Genomic DNA, 23699 nt, shown 5'->3' with positions numbered 1-23699 from the left:
CCATTTTTTTTTCTTATTAAGAGCAAGAGAATTGTTTTGAGTCACGTGTGGTACGTCGATTTATCTAAGAAAATGACGTAAACACGTTGATGGACTGTTTATGTGGTATTTATATTCACTCTAGGCGTTCACCTAAACTCGGTGATGTTCAGTTGCGTCATTTGGTTTAGGTGAAGCACATGTGTGGCATTAAAACCGTGTTTACTCTCGCAGGATCAGGTGCAAAAAAAAAATGCGTTCATATTGAGGTTTTGTATTGAATGATTATTAGCCTAGACGGTGTTACGAACAGATGCTACTTACAAAGACGATTAACATCTACATACTCTAATTTATTTATATATGTATATTCATTTACTCTATGTTGGTACACCGACCGGGCCATTCATAATGACCCGGTTTGAATGCACGGCAGATTGTCTGACCCATGCCAAATCAAACTATGGAAAAAAAAAACAAATGTTAACAAGGGCACAAGTCGGACAGTCGGCACACAAAAGACGTTTCTCTCTTATCAGTTTCAAGTTAACTATTAGACATTTACATTGCACTTATCCAAAACTTAAAGGTATCCGTTTTAACCTAAACAGTCACGAGCTTGGAAACAACGGTCGTGGTTCAAACGAATATGGCACATAAATTAATCTCTCCTCGGCGTTTGAATCAAGACGATTGTTTTGTCCAATGTTGTCGACGCAACATTGCCAAATGAAAGTCAGTAAATGCAAAATCCTGAGGGAAGCCAAACATAATATATTTATATTAAATAGTATAAAATATCACATGTCTCTTTTTTATTATAGTAAATTAAAGTATTGAACACGAACGCCTAATAATTTCCCTGCTTTGAATCTGGATAGCACGCGTCTCTTGAGAAGATATTGTAGTTTTGCGTCAAAACTATATACATGACTGAGGAAATTGTGTCTTTATTCAAATATATGGCCGTTCAAAATTGCAACATAAAAGCTCAAATATTTCGATCATAATTAGAAAATAATATGGCTCGCCACAATTTTAACAAATAAAATATAGAACGTTCAAATAAATTTTACAAGATTAACTTTATATATAACATTTTTATGTACAAAGTAATTACATTTTGTATCAATATACAACTTAATAATTTCATTTACTCTGGTAATTTTCAAACGAAAAAATGGTTGTGGTTTCTACCAAAACTACTCGTATTGTTTCTATTTGTAATAATTGTTTTCTCGAATCATTAAAATAAAAACAAACAAAGTAGTATCAAAAGTTTGTGGCACAAGGAACATAAATTTAAACTATCTAAATTACTACTTGGATGTTGAAGGATCACACATTAAACCAATGTAAACTCTAGAAACTAAGTACCTCTACTAAAGTCGGCCAATTTCAAACCAAAATTTGATACAAAAAGCCATTTTCAGACCAGTGTCAAAATGTAAAATTTCTATTATCTATTGCAAACATAGATATCGTCATCAGTTTTGAAGCAATTTCAAAGTACACGATGTCTTCTAATTTAATTAGAAGCTGCAATAAAAAATACTATTTTCTTAATAGTAAACACAAATTAATCTTTTGAAATTAGTCTTCTAATTTAATTAGAAGTTACATGATGAGAGATTGTAATTTTTGAAGCAGACTTCACGTCATGATAAAACCAAAGAATGTCTTCTAATTTAATTAGAAGTTGGAGAATTCGGTGTTAAGTACAGTCGGGGTCGTCCTCCAACATCCAAATACCACTATAAGTAACTAGAAAATATAAATGGATATTTTATAATATATAGAGGTGATTTTGGCAAATGACATTTATGWTACATAGTATAAAATTCCACGAGTGCAGTACTAGAGTCAAAATAACAAAAAACAAATGAACGGGGAGCAAATTGAGATCATCGCACTGCACTGAACACAGTCCTGGCCCAGCCCCATTCAGGGGGGCTACGTAACGCTGATAATAGAGCGTGTCTCTTTTCCATTCGTGTCCGAGGAGTCATTTCTCACGCACTGTCCGGTCAATTGGTTCACACTGAGCGGATTGTTTATATCGTGGGGGTTAGTCCCGACGGGGTTGCGGGGCGGCTGATGGTGAGGGTGCGGAGGCGGCGGCAGCTTCACGTCGAAGGCCTCGTGCGGGGTCAGCGGGCTCTGCAGCATATAAGGACTAGCCACACTCACTGAGGGACTCGCGACGCTCGTTGACGGACTTGGCATCACCATCCCTCCGGGACTCGTCAGACTGCTCAACCCCGAGAGGGCGCCGGGGCTGGAGATGGACTGGTTGAGGCTCTCGGCGTCGTCCTCGGGCGGCGTGTGAGCGTCGCCCATGCTGCCGCAGCTGCCTAGGTTGTCGTCGGATTGGTTCCCGTCATTGCCATCGCCTGCCTCCATGTATCGTATGCACTTCTTCTTGCGTCTGCGAAAAAGCATTCTTAAGAAATTGTACAAGTGCGAAACCACCAGCGCATTCGTTGTTAAACTAGAACGGATTAAGAGGGTAATGACCATGCCGGCTGAAATAAAAATAAAAACACACAAAAAAGGAAACTGTAACATGCAGTGTGGTTTGTTGTCCTGTGACTGGTTAGTGGTCGCATCGAAAATGAGATGATCAATCAAGCAAGCTTTGATTAAAAGGACCAAAAATTAAAAAAACTTTCTAAAGGCTTCAGACCGTGATAATTGATCACGTGAGTTTTTTATTTCTACAAAAAGCTATTGTGAGGTTCTAACTATCGCAACTATATGGTGCGTACAATCTACGGGCAATAATAACGTTTTGAAGACAGTTTTGTTACAAAAAGATTATTGAAAGTGCTTCAGCTTAATTAGATTTCACCACAGAGCCACAGATATTTTTCTTACTGAAACAGCCAAGGAAATAGCTAACTTCTTTTTATTTCCATAGTATGTATTTACCTACAATAAAATGTTGTGGCGTAAACAATAAAACCAAAAAACGTGAATAAAATGTTAAAAAAATTCTTCAATGGCATAACGTCTGACATATGTAGATAAGAACAGAGTCTCAGATATTACTAAAAGAAAAAGACAAAAAACACTTTTGAAGTAATTTAAAATTTCGTACTTAAGAGAAGTTTTTTCCTTCCCGAACAAGTGAATCGTAAAAAAGCTTATTATGATTATTGCTTTTTACAACAGATCGTGGTTAGGCCACTTAAATTATTAAAACTACTTGAAAAATCGAAGTTATAATGCATAACGAAATATTATTCAAACCAATGCTGGATTATTAGTTTTCATTTTTTACTCAGAACTAGATGAGTTGTGTTTTTTTTTTTGTACTTGACGTTATTTTATTTTCATTTTAAGAACAATGGAACACTTAAAAAAATATAATAAAAATAAATTTTCATAAAGTGGCCGTCAATGAACACAAAAAAATATATAAGGAACAACTAAAATTTTTATGGTATGCTAAACGCGAGTTTGAAGAAATGATATAGTTTCTAGCTTATTAAAAGGCAATTATTTAAAATAAAGCAAAACATCGGCGTAGCCTAAGAGATTCTTTCGTTATTCATCCTCAACACCATGTATTCCTGTAACCGCAACCGAAATCGTAAAAACTCAATTATTAAAACATCACGAACAAAATAATTTGTAAAAAAAAGAAAACTGGGACCCCTCAGCAGTTATTAAACTCTGATTTAATTACATATTTAAATAATTAAGTAATTTAAAAACTTGACTTTGTAGAGTGTTAAGCACACAAGCTGAAAAAAAAAACTTAACCCACTATTAGTTTTTCATGTAGAATTAATTACACTAAGAAATGTATATTGGGTTGCATACGTAATGCTCAGCCTACTTTTTACTTTTTTTTTTAATTTTAACTTTGTGAATTCATTAGTCATTCAAACTAACAAATTTATGTAATTATTATTTTATTTTTATTACTTAAGAGAAATTCGGATAAACGCAGACGATTTTTTTATATTAACGTTTTATTAAAGTTTTAAAGCAATTTTAAAACATTATTTGTAAGCAATTTCGATTATGTGTAAAGATTAATAATAGATAATTACTGCTTAGTATTAACAAATAATTTCTTAATTATCAATTCATGAACTGGTCATTATTCTTCCAATTGAAACAAAAAACTATTTCCTGGCTATTATGATAATTAGAGGTTTTATTTGAAAAGATTAATTTTTACGTTCTTTGCAAAGGTAGTAAAAACGATCAGATAATTGTCCACCCACAATTACCCAAATTTTTCACCGGTAAACGTAGGAAACCCTCTCATTAGAGCATAATAAAACAATATTAGCGACCTTAAAATCGTAATCTCGGCAATAAAAAATTCTGTCTAAAATTACAATGATTTGTCTAATTGGTATATTCCACCCATTGAAAAAAATCCCACAAATTGAGCATCCAGAGAAGAATCCACTGCGTGATTACTGATTACTGTTCCTTTTTATCATGTAATGATGTGACGCGTCAATATGGCGCCATTAAAGAAAAAAATTAAATTATCTGTCGTCCACAAAGCCTACAGCAACTAGGTCACCACTACGCTTCAAATATCATGCAATATTCCATGGAAAAAAAAAAACGAATCGTTCGCAATCTTAATACCACTTTTTCTCCTTTTTAATATTAATGGTAATGATAGCGTACACCAATTACGTCGCTTGTCAATATTAACTGCAGTTATCATTTTCGCGATCTTAATAGCGCAACTGTTGTACAATGCAATTAAGTGCACGGTTCAGGGTACACCAAGAAGAAAAAATACAAACGATGCGACCACTAGGCTCGTAAGTGATAAACAAAATAAAAAATCATGCGAATGTTACATTTGGTTATAAAATATCTACAGAAAAATCGGGGGTCTCCCCGAAACGAAAAATTTTCTGCACAGAAAAAAAAACGAATCTAGAGCTAACATGACACCAACACTGCTGCAAACTAACCACGAGAGGGCTATAGATTGACGTATGTCGGTTCCTGGGGCGACTGCGTGGTAGCAGCACCTCCTGCTGCGTGCAGCAAGCCGGTGTGGACCGTGGAAGTTCCGCCGCCATGTGAGCTGTTCTCGGGGCTAAACAATCGTTATTTGTACAAAGAGGCGCCCATTTCACACCCACACATCCAAACAGAAATACACACAACACCCTATGGCTTCCAATCAGAAAATGTGTCTATTACTAACCGATCAATCGCCCCCTTTAACGACCGTTAGACGACAGCAGTGTCTAGTGCACATTAACTAAGCCAATGGGTCCTTTTCTTTGTGGGAAGACACATTTTCTGATCCCGTCACACGCCACAGTGTCTCTTGATACACAAAATAATAAAACAACAGTCTTTCCACATAGATAAGAAACACCAAACCGGGGACGGAGCTGCAGGGTAGCCTCCTAGCCGGCAGCACCGCACACCAATAACCAAACTGACTGAAAAAACAACGCGATGGACGGCAACACTGTGGCTATAGCACTACTGTGCGAGATCACTTTCCAAAACAGTGCAAAAACATGCATCCGATTTTTACCAAAAACGCGTGAGAACTTGGTATTGGCCTTGATCATTGTGCAAAAATCAAACGTGTGGTTAGCTCAAATTACTTCAAACGTCCATCAGTGTTTAATCAGGTTGGTTATTCCGAACAAAATAAACAAAAGTAAAAACATGCGAATGAAATAAAAACACCAAGAGATAGAAATGGAAAGGTACACACCTGCATGGTTTACACCATTGGTTTTGTTGGTCCAATCCGTACCTTGCTCGGCACTTCTTCATGCTGTTACCTGGTAAAATTTAAGCAAAATCATTAATAAATGTCTTAAGATTTCTCGAGGATGGTTCATGCGTACGGGACTGATTAAGCCAAAGTTTTGACGTTTGATAAATTTTTTGTTTTGCATGGTTTGATCAGCCCGTTCTATTCTACTTCTAATAATGGATCTATACAATGACTAAAGATCTGGATTTGATAGTGACTTGGTTGGAACTGATCGAATCCAGAGTCTAGGTGTAGACTACAGGGTGTTGGATGTGTTGTGTTGTTGCTACAGGATGGGATGTTTTGAATGGGTTGAGGTGTGGGAGCATGCTGTGCTCGGCCTAAGCGAGCTGTGATTGGTCTAGTGATCGGTAATAATAACAGATATAGAAGGGAGTATATGTATGATCATGCAGGCTGCTGACAAACGTGCATACGACTCGTCCAACCAACAAGGGGTCTGCTCGACCCTCAGCAGAATAGGTCCCGGCCGGCCAACCGAATTACCCCAAACATGCAAATATAAGAAATAGATATAATAGGTGATGCACGTCTCGCAAGTTACAATATTGGTTCAAGTTAGAGTAATTTGCGAGTTGTTGGCAGAGCTACCTCCATCGGCAGGGTCTTGCTTGCGCTTCCTCTTCTTGCCACGAGTGGCGTTGGCGCGCGACGACCAGTCGGGGTAGAGCTGCATGTGCAGCTGCCTCTCCCGGCGCGCCAGCTCATAGTACTTGGCCTGCTCCTCGCGGCCCAGCGCGTGCCACTAAACAGAACTATAGAGTCAGCATCGTCACACGGCGGGCACGGCAGGCACCAAGAGAAGCCGCAAGAACCGAGACCTGCCAGCCGGCCGCCGACCCATTCTGCCATGGCGCGTATGCACGTTGGACGGCCGACGGGGCGCTGGAGCCTGGGATCTGCTCCAGGGCCCCGCCGCCCGGCCGCTCTAGGGTGCGCGTGTACCTCCCGACTCGACTGGTGTGCGTTCTTTCTTTCGCTTCTTCTTCTTGGTGCCGTAGCCGTAATTGTCCCGCGCGCTCCAGCCCGGGTACAGCTGCATGTGCAGTTGGCGCTCCTGGCGCGCCTTCTCGTAATACTTGGCCTGCTCCTCGCGACTCAGAGAGTGCCACTGCGCAACCACACCATTAGGACACTTCGCACACGGCAGGCGCTAAGCTAGATCCACTGGGACACAAGGCCCCAACGACATGGACGCATCATTCCCTCGCACACTTCTCACATACCATAAACTACTCGGACCACATACGCAAGGAGAAATCAAACACTCAACACAAGAAAACAGTACCGACAACTATATTCCTTCTTCTTTATTATTAATTCTTTGAAAATAAATATTAAAACTTGATTCATAAAAGTAATTTGAATTAGTTAGTACGTGTATAAGAAGCGAAAAAAATTGAATTAAAATTTGGTTTTCTATTGAAGCTAACAAATATGCTAAAAGAATTTAGATCATACATGTATGGTGAGTCTAGATAAAAACATAGTCAGAAATGCTAAACGAAATGATAAATAATAATAATATACCATGCTTTCAAATAAACTTCTGATCAAAGTGATCAGTGATTTTGAAATTAAGTTGGCAACATCAAATTATTTGTTATATTAGATTGCGTCAGATGACGGCCATGCCTGCGACCGCCCCTCCGAAATAATTGACAACTTGGCTATAAAAATATGACGTTTGATTTTGCGAGTTTTTGTTGTCAACTTAATTTCAAAGTCATATGATACTTATTTCGATCAGAAATTTATTTGAAATCAAGATAACTATCGGCTTCAAAAAATTAAAATACTAACATAAATCAAGTATTCATTTTTTTAAAGTTTATAAAATAGATTTTGATGTTTCCTTTTATTTGTAGAACGTTATAATGTGCTTTCAAAAATGTTGTCAATACTAACTTTTAGTTTGTTCTTGAAAAACTTGGATTTACTCATCCACAAACTTGTCGGACTGGTATTAAAGTTATTTATTTAACACATAGTTTGTAACATGCATACGCATGTTTTTATTTAGGCTCACAATTTTTTCAAAATTTTCCCAAACATGTTGCTGAAACAAAATCTAAGAGCACAAAACGGTTTTTCATGCACTCGTCCTGTAAAACAACTTCAACAACAACTTCGGGGTAAGAAAGTACCCTTTTACCGGACTAGTCCACTAGAAATTTTTTACCGAAATTTTAAATTTGGGGTCGGAAAAAACTTAATGCATCACGGCCGTTACATGAATAACTATTATTGCATTTAGTAAATCATTTGGAAAAACATAGTTAAGTGTGGTGCTAAAATTATAGAACCCCTTACATATTTCAAATGAATTGTAATCGATAAAGACTAAAGATAAAGACAACTATACAAAGTGTCCGGAAAAAACGTTGAAACATTTCGTTGGATGGTTCCCTAGGTCAAAATAAAAAAACGTTCTTCTGGACCAAATGCTTCCAAAGGGGACTAGAGCAATAACTAGATCTTATATGAAAAAACTCACCGCGTTGGTTGCTTTTCGGAATTAAGGTCAGTGCACGGTTTAAGAAAAAAGAGATATTTTTTGAAGATAATTAGACAATAAATCCGAATCTGCCAAAAAAAAGTTCAAAAAATTCAAAAAACTTTTTCACGTAAAATTTTATGCCTTATGCCCCCCTAATTAGGGTACTAAATTCTTGACTCACTCATAGGGGTTCTAGTTTCCTCAGGAAGCATTTCCGGTCAAGGTCTATAGGAACTTTTTTTTTATTTTGACCTAAGGAACCACCCCTCCAAAATCTCAACGTTTTTACCGGATATTCTGCATTATTATAAGCAAAACATTCCATTAAAGTATCAGTACTCACAGGAAAAAATTTTGCATTCATTCATTTTCTATTATTTTATCAGTATACAGTATATCAAAGTATTTAAGTTATAACATAAAAAGCCGGAGTGTATAAAAATTATGTCGATGAAAGTAGCGGCGTCCGCTATGTAATATCGTACTTTAAAAAACGCGCGTTTTTAATCATTCACCTCTTCGTTTCTCATTTTTGCAAAGCTTTAATATTATAAAACGTTGTCATCCGTCTAGTCTTTCTAAATAACTATAATCTCTTGTTCATTTCGGCAGTTACCTTTGTTAGATCAAAACTTTCTCGTTTGTTTTTCCACGTTAATTACACCAAATCCTAAACTTTTAAATACTTTTTGTTCCCAAACAAATGCATGTGAAAAAACCTCGCGTCGCTTTTTACAAATTCACCGCACAAATCCACAATCACCCATTCATTCCGAAAGTCGATAAAACCGTCTCTCTTACCCTTCGGCCGAGTATCTGATTGATGGCGGCGCTTTCCTTGAGCGTGCATTCAGCGACGACTTTAGCTCGCATTTCCTTCATGTATAACATGAAGGCGTTTAGGGGTTTCTTTATGTGGGGCTTCTTCTTTTCTCCGTTATTGCCATCCTGGTTGTTCTTCGAGTCTCCTAGGTTGTTCTTGTGGTCGACTTGTGACCTGAAAAAAGCAAACACAGCGTCAAACAGGGGGACCTTAGAAACCACCAAATCACCCTTTCTTGTTCTTTTTCGATTCGGGTTTTTCCGAACGCATCTCGTTGACGATGAGTGCGTCAAAATTCGTCGGAAATTTATAAGTGGGGTAGGATTTTTTATCAAGGAGGTTGTTGAGGATGCGGTTGTCGGACGAGTCGGTTTTAGGTAAGCCTAGGTAGGGGTTCTGGTGGCCGAGGACGGTGTTCATGTACCAGGCGCTGAGGAGTTTGCGGTCGGTTAGATTGTTGATGAAGGAATAGACAGAGTCGGAGCCTAGATTCTTGTAGAGGTCCATGAGTTTGTTGTCTTGCTCGTTGTAGGTGTTTTTAGTATAATGGTTTCTGGTTTCGTCTTGGTTCTTGCAGAGGTATTTCCTTAATTGTTCGTTGTGGTTCAAGTTGGATTTTTCTAAATTGGTTTCTTTGGTTTTGCTGAGATCTAAGCATTGATCGTTGTTTTTGGAGAGTTTCAGGGAGAGATCTTGTGGAAGCTCTTCGTTCTTGACGAGGTCGTTGTTGAGTTTTGGTTCGACGATAGTGAAGGGAGCGACGATGGCAATTGGCATTTTCTTGATTGTTAAATTTAAAGGTTCTTCTGTGGTATCCATGATAACATTAATGAGGATTAATGGGATGTCTGGGAGATTAAAGAGAGAGGACCGCGTGCACCGCACATAAACCTTTCACTAACATACAACGAGATTCAACAAGTTTTTTATTCGCCGTTTATCACAGAAAATCAATATGAATGGCTGTGCCCGTCCTTTGTTTGGCTTGAATGGAAACAGACAGAAAACACGTGGTCGGATGAGGAAACGCACAGCACAGCTTGTTTTTCGCGGATTTTATTTATGATTGTTTCAGCAGGAGAAATTCCTGCCGCAACCGGTCTGACAAAGGTCCGAACACACACCATTCGATWATAGACAAATCTGTTGCTGCTGGCAGAGCGACGACAGCGTCGTTGCGCCGTTAACCCCAATTTAATGATTGATTACACAGATCTCTTTTTGAAGGCCGCGGAATTCGCGGACTAATTGATCGCAAGGAGCGGCCAGGGCACAGAAACACCGCGGAAAAATTGCATGAAAATCCATTAAGCGTCGAGATTAAACGGACGGCGGGGGACCTCCCCTTCATAAATTTTTCATGAAATATTGTCGACGTTCTATGAAAATATCTGGCCATTTTTCCAAGAAAAATAAATGATGAAGCTTTTCCGGGAAAATCGCGTCGAGCRAGCAATGCAGCCGATTGAAACTTGAGGATAATACGATAAAAAATGTATGTCATTACAGACTTAGTGCTTATCAAAAGGAATTATTGATTGTCTACACAAAAGCCGGCTAAAGTGGGAAAAGGCGGATTCTGCATTGCGTGCAAGGGTAGCTCTCTGCAGGAGGACGAATGCGAGGGGTGAAAAACGCTGACATACCGACTTCGATCTGGTCACTTGTTCATAGGTGGAGCTTCATACACCGAGGTTGTCTCGAAAAAATTACGAAAATTAAAATTGGAGTGTACTTATATTAAATGAATCTCATTAAATGAACAATTTGTAAATCCAAGACAATGTTTTTTAACATACATAAAGTAAAAGTACTGCCAGATACTGGCTGCAGATGCAACTACAATTATCCGTCATTGATGTAAGAAACGATAGGTGAAACACGACAATTGTATAAGGTAAGAAATTCTCGATTTAAATTTTCATTTTTAGAGGTTCGGCCCTGCTTAGTTAAAGACTAATTTCTAACATAATTTTATATACAAAAATTTAAAAAAATCATGTATGCCTTGGAATTTTTTTCTGTAAAGTGCCTTTTGTTGTGTGGCAAATACGATAAAAAGTTATTAAGAAAAGTTGTTTAGAATCAATATCTAGACCCGTATACTAAATTTTAAAATCATTGGCCAACTTTGATGATGTTTATTAAAATTAAAATTTTATTTTTAACAAATCTTTTATTATAAAGAAAATAATAACATTCAGATAATTAATCCTAAATAACTTTTTAACATGTCAATAAAAAGCAATTATCTTGGAAAAAAATAAAAAACCCTAGTAGGGCAATGAAATTTGGTAGAGAGGCCTAAATGTTGAGTCTAAACAACTTTTCTTAATAACTTTTTGTCGTATTTGCTACGTAAAAGGCACTTTACAGAAAAATAGTTGTTTTTTTTTTATTTCCAAGTTTATATTATGTTAGAAATTAATCTTTAACCAAGCAGGTCTGTATCCTAGAAAATAAAAAATTAAATCCAGAATTTTTTATCTTTTACAATAGTTTCAGACTTTTTTCAATATTTTTCTTATAATCTGCACCTCAAAAACTGCCACTGAGCTGGTGTGCAATTTTGCGTCCTGTATGTTTGTTAATTACGCGATTCATATGATAACATAGTTTAATAATAAAGGAAATATCTAGTTTGTCTTCAATTTTAAAAAAAACGTAAGTTTTAAGTTTATGTATCTTTTTCATTAAAATTTTTTGAATGTAAACGATGCTCTTCTGCTATCATGTAATACTCCCAATAAAAAATCCACGAAGCATCAAATGTCTTTGCTCTGTCTTACCAACTCACTCTAATCAAGTAAACTTGATATTTTTAACTCCATTTCCGTCGTTTATGCCTTACAACCCGACATTTAAAATAAAAATTGCATCGTTAGGTAGCAAAATAAGAGAAATTTACAACCAAGAACTTCTGATATTTTTATAGGATAATGTTCGAGAAATTCAAATGGCACATAAGTTACCCTAATTGACGTCTCGTAGGTGCGGTTTTAAAGATTTAGCATATTTTTATTCCATGAAGCAAGCACATTTTTTTCTTTTTTACGGATGAGGCTGTCATTTCAGCGACTTTTGTATTCCCTTTCATGTATGAGTTCAAATGATTTTCTTCTGAATGAGATTAAAGAGGAAGGGGTTAAATTTAAGGGTACCAAAGCGTTGATGTTTAATTAATTTTTTTAATTTCGAGCGATGTAATCAAAAATCGCCCTTAGGAAAGCCCCACTTAACGAATAACATAATTGAAAATCATTGAAGGAATAAATGTTTAGCAGATTTGGTTTGGTCAAGTGTGCTTCCTTCATTCAGAAGGAAATATTTTGAAAAGGCCTAGGTTACACACATCCAATAAAAATAAACAATTGGATTGAATTCCGTATCACGCGGACTGCAAACAGAACGAGACCAAATGAAAACCAAACAAGAGAACGCCGTGCACAGCCAAGTACGATGAAATACATCGGCAACCCTTCGGGCACCGAACGAGATGAGGTTGCCGGGCAACGACTGGCCAATGGCCGCGCCTCCGATAACCAATCTTGGACCTCATTCCTCGCATGGCCGCCCCCGTCGAGCAGGGATCGCTCTGCGCCATCAATTAGCCCAATTTCAATCCAAAGATTGCAAAAATGCGCCCACCTGTGGTTCAAGTCGGGTAACTCCTGTTTGGGTCCAGGCGTCACGATGGCCGGATGCGATGAGAGGTGAGGCGGGTGCGGCGACAGGCCCGGGTGCGGCGGCATCAGCCCCGTGGGGGAGAACCGGTAGAAGTCGCTAGGCAGGCTGCTCGTCGAGATCGGGAGGGCACTGGGGTACGGACTCCTGAAGCCGGCGCCCGGCGACAACGGGTACATGCTTGGCGTGTGCCTGCAATTGCAAACAATTTAAGTACACAACGGCAATATTTCAACCACTGAAATGAAATATTGACAGTGTCAGGCTCTGGCATGGCAGGCCAGCCATAAACYGAACATTTCCGATTAGAGATACATTTGTAAGCAAATAGTCGGCCATTCATTATCCTTTTCCTTTGAAGGCAGCTAAAAAAAATTATACCACATTTGGGTCGAAAGCATAGGCAACACTGCCCAAATTCTGACGGTATATATTGTGAGGTGTCTATAAACCAAAATGTAAGACTAATGAGTAATTCAATCAAAAGTATCGGGCATTTAGAGCCCTAAAAATACGAAAATCAAGTTTTTTGCTTATAGGTGGTTCATCTTCGACTCAAAATATAAATATTTTCTTTATAGTGCTCCTATTGGTTATTACATAAAATCCAAAAATCGTACCACAAAACCAACGCCACTACAAAAATCATCGAAAATGAACCAAACTACAGGATGTCCCAGCGAGTTGAAAAAGTCCATTAGTGACCTTTAAATGGTAGAATTAAAAAAAATTGTATAGGACATTGATAGATGCTAATCTAGTGCATCACCTAAAATTATTTTCAACCATACAGCATGTCCCAAAAATAAGTTACAATACAAACTTGTGTTTGTAACACTATGTTTCTTGGCATTTTTGCATGTATCCTTTTACGACAATGTTTTTACGCTAATCTTTTATTAGTCGATTTCGCAAAGTTTTAGAAATAAGACTTTTTTTGACAAAAATCTGCACTTTTTAAAAATTCATTACACAAAAACTAAGAGCGCTAGAACAATTTTTTTGTATTTTGCATTTGAAAAGATTAATAAATTAAGAAGTTTGTTAAAATAACTCAAAAGTCAAATAACTTAAAAAATTTAAACGGAACACCTATTTTTTATTTTTGCATCTAATAGATTGGTAAATTTTCTATCTAAAAAATTAAACTTTTAATGTCTAGAATTGATAAATAAAAAAGTATTTAATATTCAATATTAATTGTAGCAACAATGCCTATCAGTATCTGAGCATTGTTGATTAATCAGCGGATCAGTTATCCGTTGATTTATCCAGAGATTGTCAAAATCGTTATAAATACAGAAATTCGGATTATTTTATTGTAAAAATAAAGAATAATGGATTCAGTTTAACACAAAATGTGATTATTAAGTGATATTTCTTCCATCTCTTGTGCAACTGTGCACTTTTTGCTACTGAAACAATAGGAATTTTTTTATGTTTAACGTTAAATATCTTTTTAGTTATTGATTATAAACACCTAAAAGTAAATAATTTTAGAAAGACAATTTAATTTAATAATCTTTTAAATGCAAAAACAATAAATAGAATGTTCCATTTAAATTTTTTAAGTTATTGAACTTTTAATAAACGCCTTCATTTTTTTATCTTTGCACATGCAATACACTAAAAAAATGTTACAAACTTATAGCTTGTACCTTTTTCTTTGCGGTAGTAACAAAAAATATTTCTAAATGTCTTAGTTTTTGTGTAATGAAATTTTTAAAAAAGTGCATGTTTTCGTCAAAAAAAACTCTATTTTTAAAACTAAGCAAAATCGACCAATAAAAGTTTAAAACATTGTCATAAAAATCTACATCCAAAAACGCTAAGAAACATATGGTGTTTCATTTAAAAAAACGCAAATTTGTATTGTAACTTATTTTTGAGACACGCTGTGTAGTTGAAAATAATTTTAGGCGATGTACTAATTAGTATCTATCAATGTCCTATATATATTTTTTTAATTTTACCATTTAAAAATCACTAATGGACTTTTTCAACTCGCTGGGACACCCTGTATACAATACCAACAAAATGTCATATCCTGAATCATTTGGAAGAAAAATCAAAGTTCACAATAATATACTCAACAATTTCTGCCCGCTATCGACCCATCGGGCCTTTTATTCAAGCAAATTATGTTTGAATGGATTTAATAGACATATTATTACATTAGTCGACGTAATAGAAAACAGGGATCTAATTAGACGAAGCAACTTACCATGAAGCCGCCACCTGTGACATTTCAGGACTGAGAATGGGGTAAGGGTACTGGCCAGCAGGAAAAGGGTACATCGGTGGTCTCGTGAGTCCTGCAACGTAACAGAATAACAACGAATTATAAAACATTTCAATAAAAATTCTTTTAAAATTGACCAAAACCGTGTTAATAACTATACTTAAAGTGCGCCTAAATATTGTTAAAGAAAAATGTACCAAGTTTATTTGTTAATTAATGGTAAAATATATGATTGCAGGTTTAATTTTATAAATACAACTAGTAACATCAAGAGTAATAAATTTGCACCTTAAGATACCACGTAATGGGAGATTTTGTAAGAGTTGAATAAGTGCTGGTGCTTTGGATTAACAATTTTACAATTTCCCTTCTTTTACTGAAGTGGTAATCAACGCAAATTAGTCTTATTCACATACATGAAGTTAATAGTTCCTAAATCTATCATCTAGCTGTTTTGCTCAAGCATTAAATATTAAAGAGATAAAACAAGTTTGAAAAATTTGATTTAAGATGATTTTTTTCTACTGGCAAGAGTCTTAAATCTGAATTTTTCTGCGTCGGTTGTAGTTGCTTATTTCGAGACATGCCAATAAATCAGCAAAATGAAAGTTTCCGGTTGACAAAAATGTTCAATATTTGTGAAATCGGTAATTTTGGTAGTGTGCCAAAACTAACTGCAAACGGAAGTCGGAAGATAAAAGACAAGACTGTAATAACGTGTGGGTCTTTGTAAATCATGACACAGATTTTGCAAAGTGTCTACAATTCCGTCTGAAATATTGACCTCACCTCTGAAACGATAAAAATAGTCTAATTGGCAATTACTCGACGTCGACCGGTATTCGAAAATTTAAATATCGCTCAAGTTAGACATGTAAAAAGGGTGCAAAGTCAAGCGTATCATTTTGCACGAAGATCCGTTGTAATGATGCAAAAATGAGACTTACGGAGGAAGAGTTCTCTTGTGGCCTCGTCACGAGTAAACAAATTGAAACCGAACATGATCCGAGTGAAAAACTTCAATTCACTCATCGTTTACATTGGAACAATGAAATAAACTCTATTTATTGTCCAATGTAAGTCGAGAGCTTTGTATCGAAACGGATGTACTTTCCCTCTGGAACCGCAATAAACAGCACCTAAAACTGCTAATGGCCGCACTGATTCCAACCAACGATGGCTACGAAGAAAAAGACGAAAGATAACCATCCAGCGATAATTTTTTAAAGACATCAAAAATTAACGAGAAAATAACAGAACGTTATGACATAAACGCAGGTATAACGGAGAAATTATGGCATTTGGAAACGAGGAGGCGGTTGATACTGCATAAGGATATGGCGTAAACTGATACTTACCAGGGGAGAGACCTATAAAAAATTGATCACACACGTGAGCGAAGAGATGRAAATCTATTCTTTTTTTCAATGAGGAAAAAGTCGACGCGGACAATTAGTYGAAAGGGGTGCAATGGAAACAACGCAGAGACCGAATGGATGATTTCGGGTCAAAGAGCAGCCCAAAAGTCACGCATTAATTGAAAATTTAGATCAAACGATATAAACAATCGCCGAATCACTGCCTCCACGTATCCAATTTAGAACAAAATATTAAACATTAGTATGAAACCATAGCTGTTCTTCTCAAAACTTCAATATGGACTTGTGTTTGATGGAAAAATCGAAAGTTTGTGGTCCATTTCCGAAAACTCAGCTTCTTATTACATCTTTCGTGYGTATTTTATTTTTATAAACTTGAAAAAGCTTCAGGAAAATGACCTGACCACAAACAATAGCTATATCTCTTTCGCGGTCGTTTAAAAACTCATGCCACTCAGTTTCTTTGCTTTCTCTTCGTTTCTGTCGCAAAGCCCAAGTCCGCCCCTGCGAAACCCGCCCTATCACTTCCATATGAAAATGACGAGAATGTCATATAGACTCAGTGTAGATATTCACATACGTGGAAGTCCCTCCGTATCGATTATCGCTCACAAAGGAGTCTGGTTGCCTGCCAGCCTAACCCTCTCGCTGACAATTACACGCGGCTTAAACCCGCCGTTTTATTGTAATGACAGCGGGGAACTCGGACTTTTATTACATTTGTCATTTGATAGTCTTCCCGGATTCAATCGTAGAGAATTGATTGTTTCCTCCCTCGCCATCCACCTAAGCAAACAAAACCCATCTCTGTTTTGCATAAAAAAACCGACACTTGTCACTGTTCCAATTAGAGACCGCAGCACCATTGTTTGTCACCGGTCGCATTTCTAATTGCCGAAAATGGCACGTGCGGTACCATCGTGGTTACAATGACAAAAACTACACTAATTATCAACCCGCAACCACCAAGAGCCAGACACGTGGCCGGCTCCAGGCCCAAATCAGGGCCTCAAGACATMAACTGACCAAGGGAAAAAACGAATCCATTGACGCCCAAGACTGAGACGCTTTTCCGTCAAAGCTATGCGCAAAAGTGATAATTATAAAGCCCCTATTACTGTCAACGGCAAAAAGACGGGTTTTAATTACACATATCGCTAATTGTGCACTTATCAGAAAATTATTCCGTGAGAGTCCATTAATTAAAGGTTCTTCCTCCATCACTCACTTTACGAAGATTTGTTTTTTCAAGTTTTACTTTTTCATCATGTAAATAATAATGTGCTGGTGTAATGATTTTTGTGCAGTTTCTTTGGACTAGTCTGTACAAGAGATTGCAATTTGGAATTATTTTGGTCCGCTAGTTCGTCAAGTGCAATATTTGGTTAGTCATTAAAACCGCGTAAAGACCAAGAGGCCACGTGCTGCGAATAATGATAGGATCCCCTATCCCCAAAGGGGCATCGAGCTCGTAAAGGGATGCTACACTTGTTCGGCAATTATCGAGCTAATGAAACCACATTTGGCGTGATATCCGGACGATGTAACGATATGGAAAAAAAGCAGATCGGAAGAGGACAATTAAACCGTCCTAGCGGAGATAAAGAAAAATCAACAACACGTTAAACATTACAGAACAGCAGCGATGAGAGAAAATTAGATTCCAGTTCAAAGGAGACTCTCCTCTCGCGAATTATGAAAACACCTCGAGTCCTTTGAGGAGGCGCGCGATATGCAAACGACCAAGATAATTAGGATAATGGCAACCACTTCAATACCTGCCCTCTCTACGAGGTTTCACTTGCCTTTGGTGGCCTAATTTATCTACTTGTGTTTTTGTATCAAATGCGACACTTGTTGACTCGAATCCGCAAACGTTTAATCTCGAAAAAGCGTCTGGATATTAAAATTCGTTTGACGGTAAATGTGGGCTTACATGAAAAGCTTCAGATTAATCTCCAATTCAGTAAAAACTAGAAAATAAAGATTAAAGTGAACAACGCTCAGTTAATAATCGTCTAATCCGAAGTTGATTAAAGGGCCGAGCGCTGCATCCATTAACAAATTGATATATTAAATATTGCCGGTCCCCGAGGTTGRGATTGTGCGTACATCAATATCCGTTGTTCAGATCAACAAGTTCCAATGAAAAGCAACMCACCGTGGCATTCCTATTGTGCGACAACCCCTGGTCGACGAATTTGTATACAACCCCGCAAAACTGATAGAGATCTTTCGAGATATTCGCCCTTTGTGAGGGTCGCTACGTCATGCTGGACGACAGAAAAACGAGCTTTCATTACAAAAAACGAAAATCTGAAATTTTTATTAGTATTGACCTTTCGGATGAGCACCCCGAAGCGGTGAAATCATCATGAAAATTATTTTCTCATTGGTGGTCTTCTACAGTTTTACATTTTTCTACTCCAATCGAAAGAAAAAGTAATGATTTAAATTTATTCTTCATTTGGCGTTAGTTTTCCTAGTGGCTTATAGTTTGTTTTTGACATACATGAGGTGGAAATACAACAAACTCGTCAAAAAAAGCATTCAGGAAAGTAGATATGTATTTTAAACGTTTTATTCCAAAGTTTACATTATTAACAGTGGTTGACCCATGCCATAGTATTTTTGAAAAAAGCTGACTTTTTACTTTTTGGCTTCTATTGTACACGGTGCTGCATTTTGGCTGTTCTCAGAAACTAAAAGTTTAGTCAAAAACTGATGATACATTCTGGCGTTCATTTTTGGAGAAAATAATATTGGTTCAAACTACATCCTGATATTGTCTTTTGTTTTCGACTTATAGACAAAAGTTGACATTTAACAAAAACTAAAAAAACTCGTATCTTCGTTATTATAGAACATACGAATCTGAAATTATACATACATACAGGCACGTTTACCTAGAATTTAATAATGTAGTTAACAATTTTTTCAGTTATTTGTTAAGCCGTAATAAGATAAAATTTTATTTTTTTAAATAAGAATCATAGATGGCTATGACATTTTTTAAAAGCTAGTTTTTTCCTTATCTAAAAATATACATTTGTAACAGAATATTATAATATATTTTTAGCAAAAAAATATGTTTAATTTTGGTTCGCAGTTGGCCATAAAAAATGTTGCATATTCAACTAAAAAGATTTAAGCTATATTATTTAACAAGTGTCATTAATGAAAGGGTTTTCTAAGCACTAAGTAATAAAACATTAATAATTCGTAATTAAAATAACTTAATTCTTCAATAATAGTATATTATGTAACTAGTGCTATAAACGCCATTTTAGACATGAGTTTTATAATTAGGTACGAACGAAACGCAGCGAAGCGAGTGTTTAATAAAACGAATGTCTAGAAGTTTACATACTATACTTTTTCTACGAACACCACAAAAATTTTTACTTAAATTAAAAATTTAATTAAATGACAGAAAGCTAACTTCAGACCGTGACTAATACGCATATTAGTCACGGCTTGTCAAGATGTATACAAAAAGTCACTTAGCGTCATGGAAACATATACGATAATCCGTGTTTTAGAAGTGGGAGTAGAAAAAATATATTTTAATTGACAAAAAAATGACGATATAGCTATTCAAATACCGAAATTTRATCACTGTGGACCGTTATCCTACTTCCATTAGACCATTTTTTAAGTGTATTGACTGTTCAGACATTTGTTTTTCTTATTTCTTGATTTTTTAAAAATATCTAATAATTTTGTTCGAGGCGCTCGCATATTTGTTCGACACTTCTAACGTATCGTATTTTTTTACATTTTATAATTGTATCTTTTTTTTCATCTATTTCACATTTCACAAAACTCTTATTGATGATTATTATCTACACATTTTAGGTGAAAGAGTTTTTCCATGGTCAACTACTGTCAAATAAAATATGTATTAGATTTTTTAAGTATGTTTAGAAAAAAATATTCTGCTACAAATATATACAGGGTGTTTCACACAATTTTACGAGGCTTGCGCATAGCCTAATATACACACCCAATGATACAAAGTCACAAAACACTGTATACAAAAAATACACATTTAATTATTTATTTTTGGAAAAATTTTTGGAAACCCATGACAGTAGTTGTCAAACTAATCACTGTTTCATTAATAATCTTAAAGTGCAGTTTTTCTGAAACAATTATCATTTTTTTCTATCAAGAGACGGCATGAATATGATTCTAGTTTATCTATCTTAATCACTAAAAACGTTGTAATTTTTAAAAGGATGAACAAACTAGAAATTTTTCAAAATTTGTAATCGAGTTCGTATAGGAGTATGTATTATTGATTGCATCTTACAGGCGCAGGCCTCGTGAAATTATGTTAAACACCCTGAATTTTGGGAGGGGAAAAATAAAGCTTTTCAAAATTGCCATAGCCATCTATGTCTTCCATTAAAAAAAATAGTTTATTTTTTACGAAATTAAACAAATAAATAAAAAAATTGTTAACTACATCATATAATAATGTCTTTATTTCAAATCCGTATCTTCCATAATAACAAGGTTTTCCTAAAATGTCAACTTTTGTATATAATTTAAAAACAAAACAAAAACGGGATGCGGTTTTAACTAATGCTATTTTCTCAAAAATGAGCCCCAGCATGTATCACTCGGTTTTGGCTAAACTTCTAAGTTTCGGAGATTCTTTATTTGGACATCAAAAATGCAGCAACATGTACTCATTGCTTTTGCTATTGAAAAAAAAAAATAACTAAAACATTTCCCTTCTATCATTTTAAATTTTCTTCACTTCGCTTCGATTTTGTGATCATGTGGGAAAGATAGATTTTCCAGTGTCGCCCCGGGTCTGTTTAATTTCCGGCGTTGTGGTAGCCCCGCCGGTCAACGTGCAAAGCTGCGCAAGTCGCCCAACGAAAAACTATTCCGTTGTTTATGGAGAACGCGCCATAAAAACAAATCAATTGGTCGTCGAGCAGCCCGTTTCAGAAATATATGTTCGGTCGCATACGGCATAATGAACAATTAAATTACAAATACACTGCTACCCAATTACCGTTTCCTGCAGAGCGTACCGACCGCATGCAGGGTGGTGGAGACGAGAGACGGCCAAGAATCGAGCTCTCGAACACACGCACCCAATTACGGTTTAATTGATACGCTGCAAGAAAGAACGGTTCAGACCCACCGACTCTTACCTTTTGATCGCGAACCGAACCGGTGCGGCGCGGCGTCGTCTTCGACGCGGTTAAACCGTTGCGGTTGCGTTCAGACACACGGGACGCGTTAACGAAGCGGTCGGTAACGAACCGGCTTTTTGTCACGGGCATGGGAGAGACCGCAAGACGAAGACGATGTCGTTAGAATTGACTCACTTCAAAGTCGAAAAAGATTGTCTAATTAGTCAACGAGAGATGTAGCGGATCCCGAACAGACGTATACCTCTTGGATATTTAAGTGTGTCGCTAATAAGGACGGGAGACAAAAGGAGGCGAAATGAAAATAGCTAACAAGACAAATTCTGATCACGAAAACGAATAAACGAGAAGTACAAGAAAAAATATTTTCGTCATTTGCGAGTATGTAAAGAAAATTTTAATAATTAAAGGCGATATGTAGGTGATTACAAATTATTCATAAAGAAAAAAATAGTTTTTGTATACGCTCCTAAAATAGCTATTACGCGGTCATTTGAGTCCCCAAAATGAGTCTTTCGGACTCAATAAAATAGTAAGCAAAATAGTCATTTCGAGTACTACATAGTACTTAAAATACAGTTTTTAGGGACGAAAATACTGATTACTATGGTGCCATGGTGCTCTGATAACAATAATAAGAGGTGTAAATGTGTTTCGGAGCTTTAACAAAAAAAAATTTGTTTGACACGTACTTAAAAGGTTTTTGCGGACTCATCTGCTATTCTCGACTCGGCTTTGCCTCGTCCGAAAACAGCAACCATTCATCCACAAAAACTGTATTTTAGGTACTTATAACAAAAATAACTATTTTCGTACATCAAGAAACAAAAAACAGATTTTAATAAACTGTTTCAAATTTTTTTTTTTTTCAAAAAATTAGCTTTGGATTATATTATGTATAGCAACAGTAGTTGCAATGATTTTTAAAAACAAGTTATCTCGAAAATGTCCAACTCTGCTGTAACTCTAAAAATCTTGAATCTTAAAAAAATATTCTTCCTTTAACCAATGTATTTTTTTATAAATATGTATCTATAATTCAATAGTATATTAAAAAACAAGTGTTACAAACACTCTCATTGTGACATGAGTAGTTTATAACACAAGCCACGCAATGGCAAGTGTTACAAATGCACGAGGTTGTAACACGCGTTTTTATACATTTTTTTCTATTGAGCGCATTTTAAATTGAATTTATTATTATATTTGACAGTTAAAATTTTTGATAGTATGCGGTACTCAAGTTGCTCAAAAATAGCCTAAATTGCATTAGCTTCGGTGAAATACGTTGAACTTCTACAATTTCTTACTTAAAAACGACAGTCTATGGCCAGTGATTGCCAAAGTATTGCATAAAATATCGCCAAAAAAGTTGTACAAAATGCTGACACCGAAATTGAAAAAGGCTTTTTCTATGTCACTCTAAAATACGAAAACAAAAATCACATTTAAAGTTGCAAAAAAATGGCAGCACGTATACTCTTTTTCAAATTAATGTGCATCAAGTAGGTTGTAGAAGTCTAAATGAATCTTTAATTTAAAGGCCGATTTATCATTAATGTTATTCAAAACAAATTTAATCACGTCAATAATGACAAAAATCTTTGTTTGCTATCCTATGTTAATTACGTTGTTAATTTTAATTATTTTTTGCTACATGGGGAACACATTTCTTTGAAAAAATAATTTTTAGGGAGATTGAGGCCTCCAAAAGTTTACTATATTTCATACAATAGAACAATTTTTAGTTAATTGAGTCTCAAAAGACAAACTGACAGATATTGATGTTACTATTCAAGATTGACGTTATGAAATTTCCTGAACATTCTTGACCACGTTTTTGTTTAGACTCTCGATATATGCAAAACAAAATATGCATTTATCGAATCACGCAATAAGATAAACTATGCAAAATTTCCCTGGCACTAATTTAAAAATTGTAATGTTTATAGTTCGTGTCACTAGACATGCAATTTGTGTATTATAAGTCCAGTTTTTGAATTATAAAACGTCACCTATTGTAGTTATAAAATGAAAACAAATTCCCAACAAAGCTTTTTAAAAACAAAGACCACCCGAGATGTCCAATATTCGTGTGTGCTAGATAATACAGAATGTTTCTTTGCAATT

The 23699-nt window shown here is 36.0% G+C and overlaps 1 protein-coding gene across 4 annotated transcripts in view; it reads right to left on the bottom strand.

The window, feature by feature from the left end:
- Positions 1–237: 237 nt before the first annotated feature.
- Positions 238–23699, bottom strand: part of LOC123015336 (protein pangolin, isoforms A/H/I/S) — a 93196-nt gene continuing 69734 nt past the window's right edge. For 2 of the 4 annotated variants that reach the window (XM_044415040.1, XM_044415042.1), the window contains exons 5-10: positions 14999–15089; positions 12739–12966; positions 9069–9264; positions 6713–6878; positions 5702–5771; positions 238–2407 (exon numbers count right to left, since the gene is read on the bottom strand). In XM_044415040.1, coding sequence (XP_044270975.1) covers positions 1933–2407; positions 5702–5771; positions 6713–6878; positions 9069–9264; positions 12739–12966; positions 14999–15089 — 1226 coding nt within the window. In that variant the 3' untranslated portion in view covers positions 238–1932. Of the gene's footprint in view, positions 2408–4937; positions 5063–5697; positions 5772–6358; positions 6513–6712; positions 6879–9068; positions 9265–9319; positions 9894–12738; positions 12967–14998; positions 15090–23699 lie in introns of all 4 variants that reach the window. The other 2 variants (XM_044415043.1, XM_044415041.1) reach the window with 2 other exon arrangements.

The sequence above is a fragment of the Tribolium madens genome, unplaced genomic scaffold, assembly GCF_015345945.1.
Source record: "Tribolium madens isolate multiple individuals breed KSU strain unplaced genomic scaffold, Tmad_KSU_1.1 Scaffold_97;HRSCAF=244;Tcas5.2_LG3a, whole genome shotgun sequence".
In the NCBI taxonomy this organism is placed as follows: domain Eukaryota; kingdom Metazoa; phylum Arthropoda; class Insecta; order Coleoptera; family Tenebrionidae; genus Tribolium; species Tribolium madens.
Note: the sequence above shows the minus strand (reverse complement) of the source record. Positions and strands in the feature narration are given on the sequence as shown.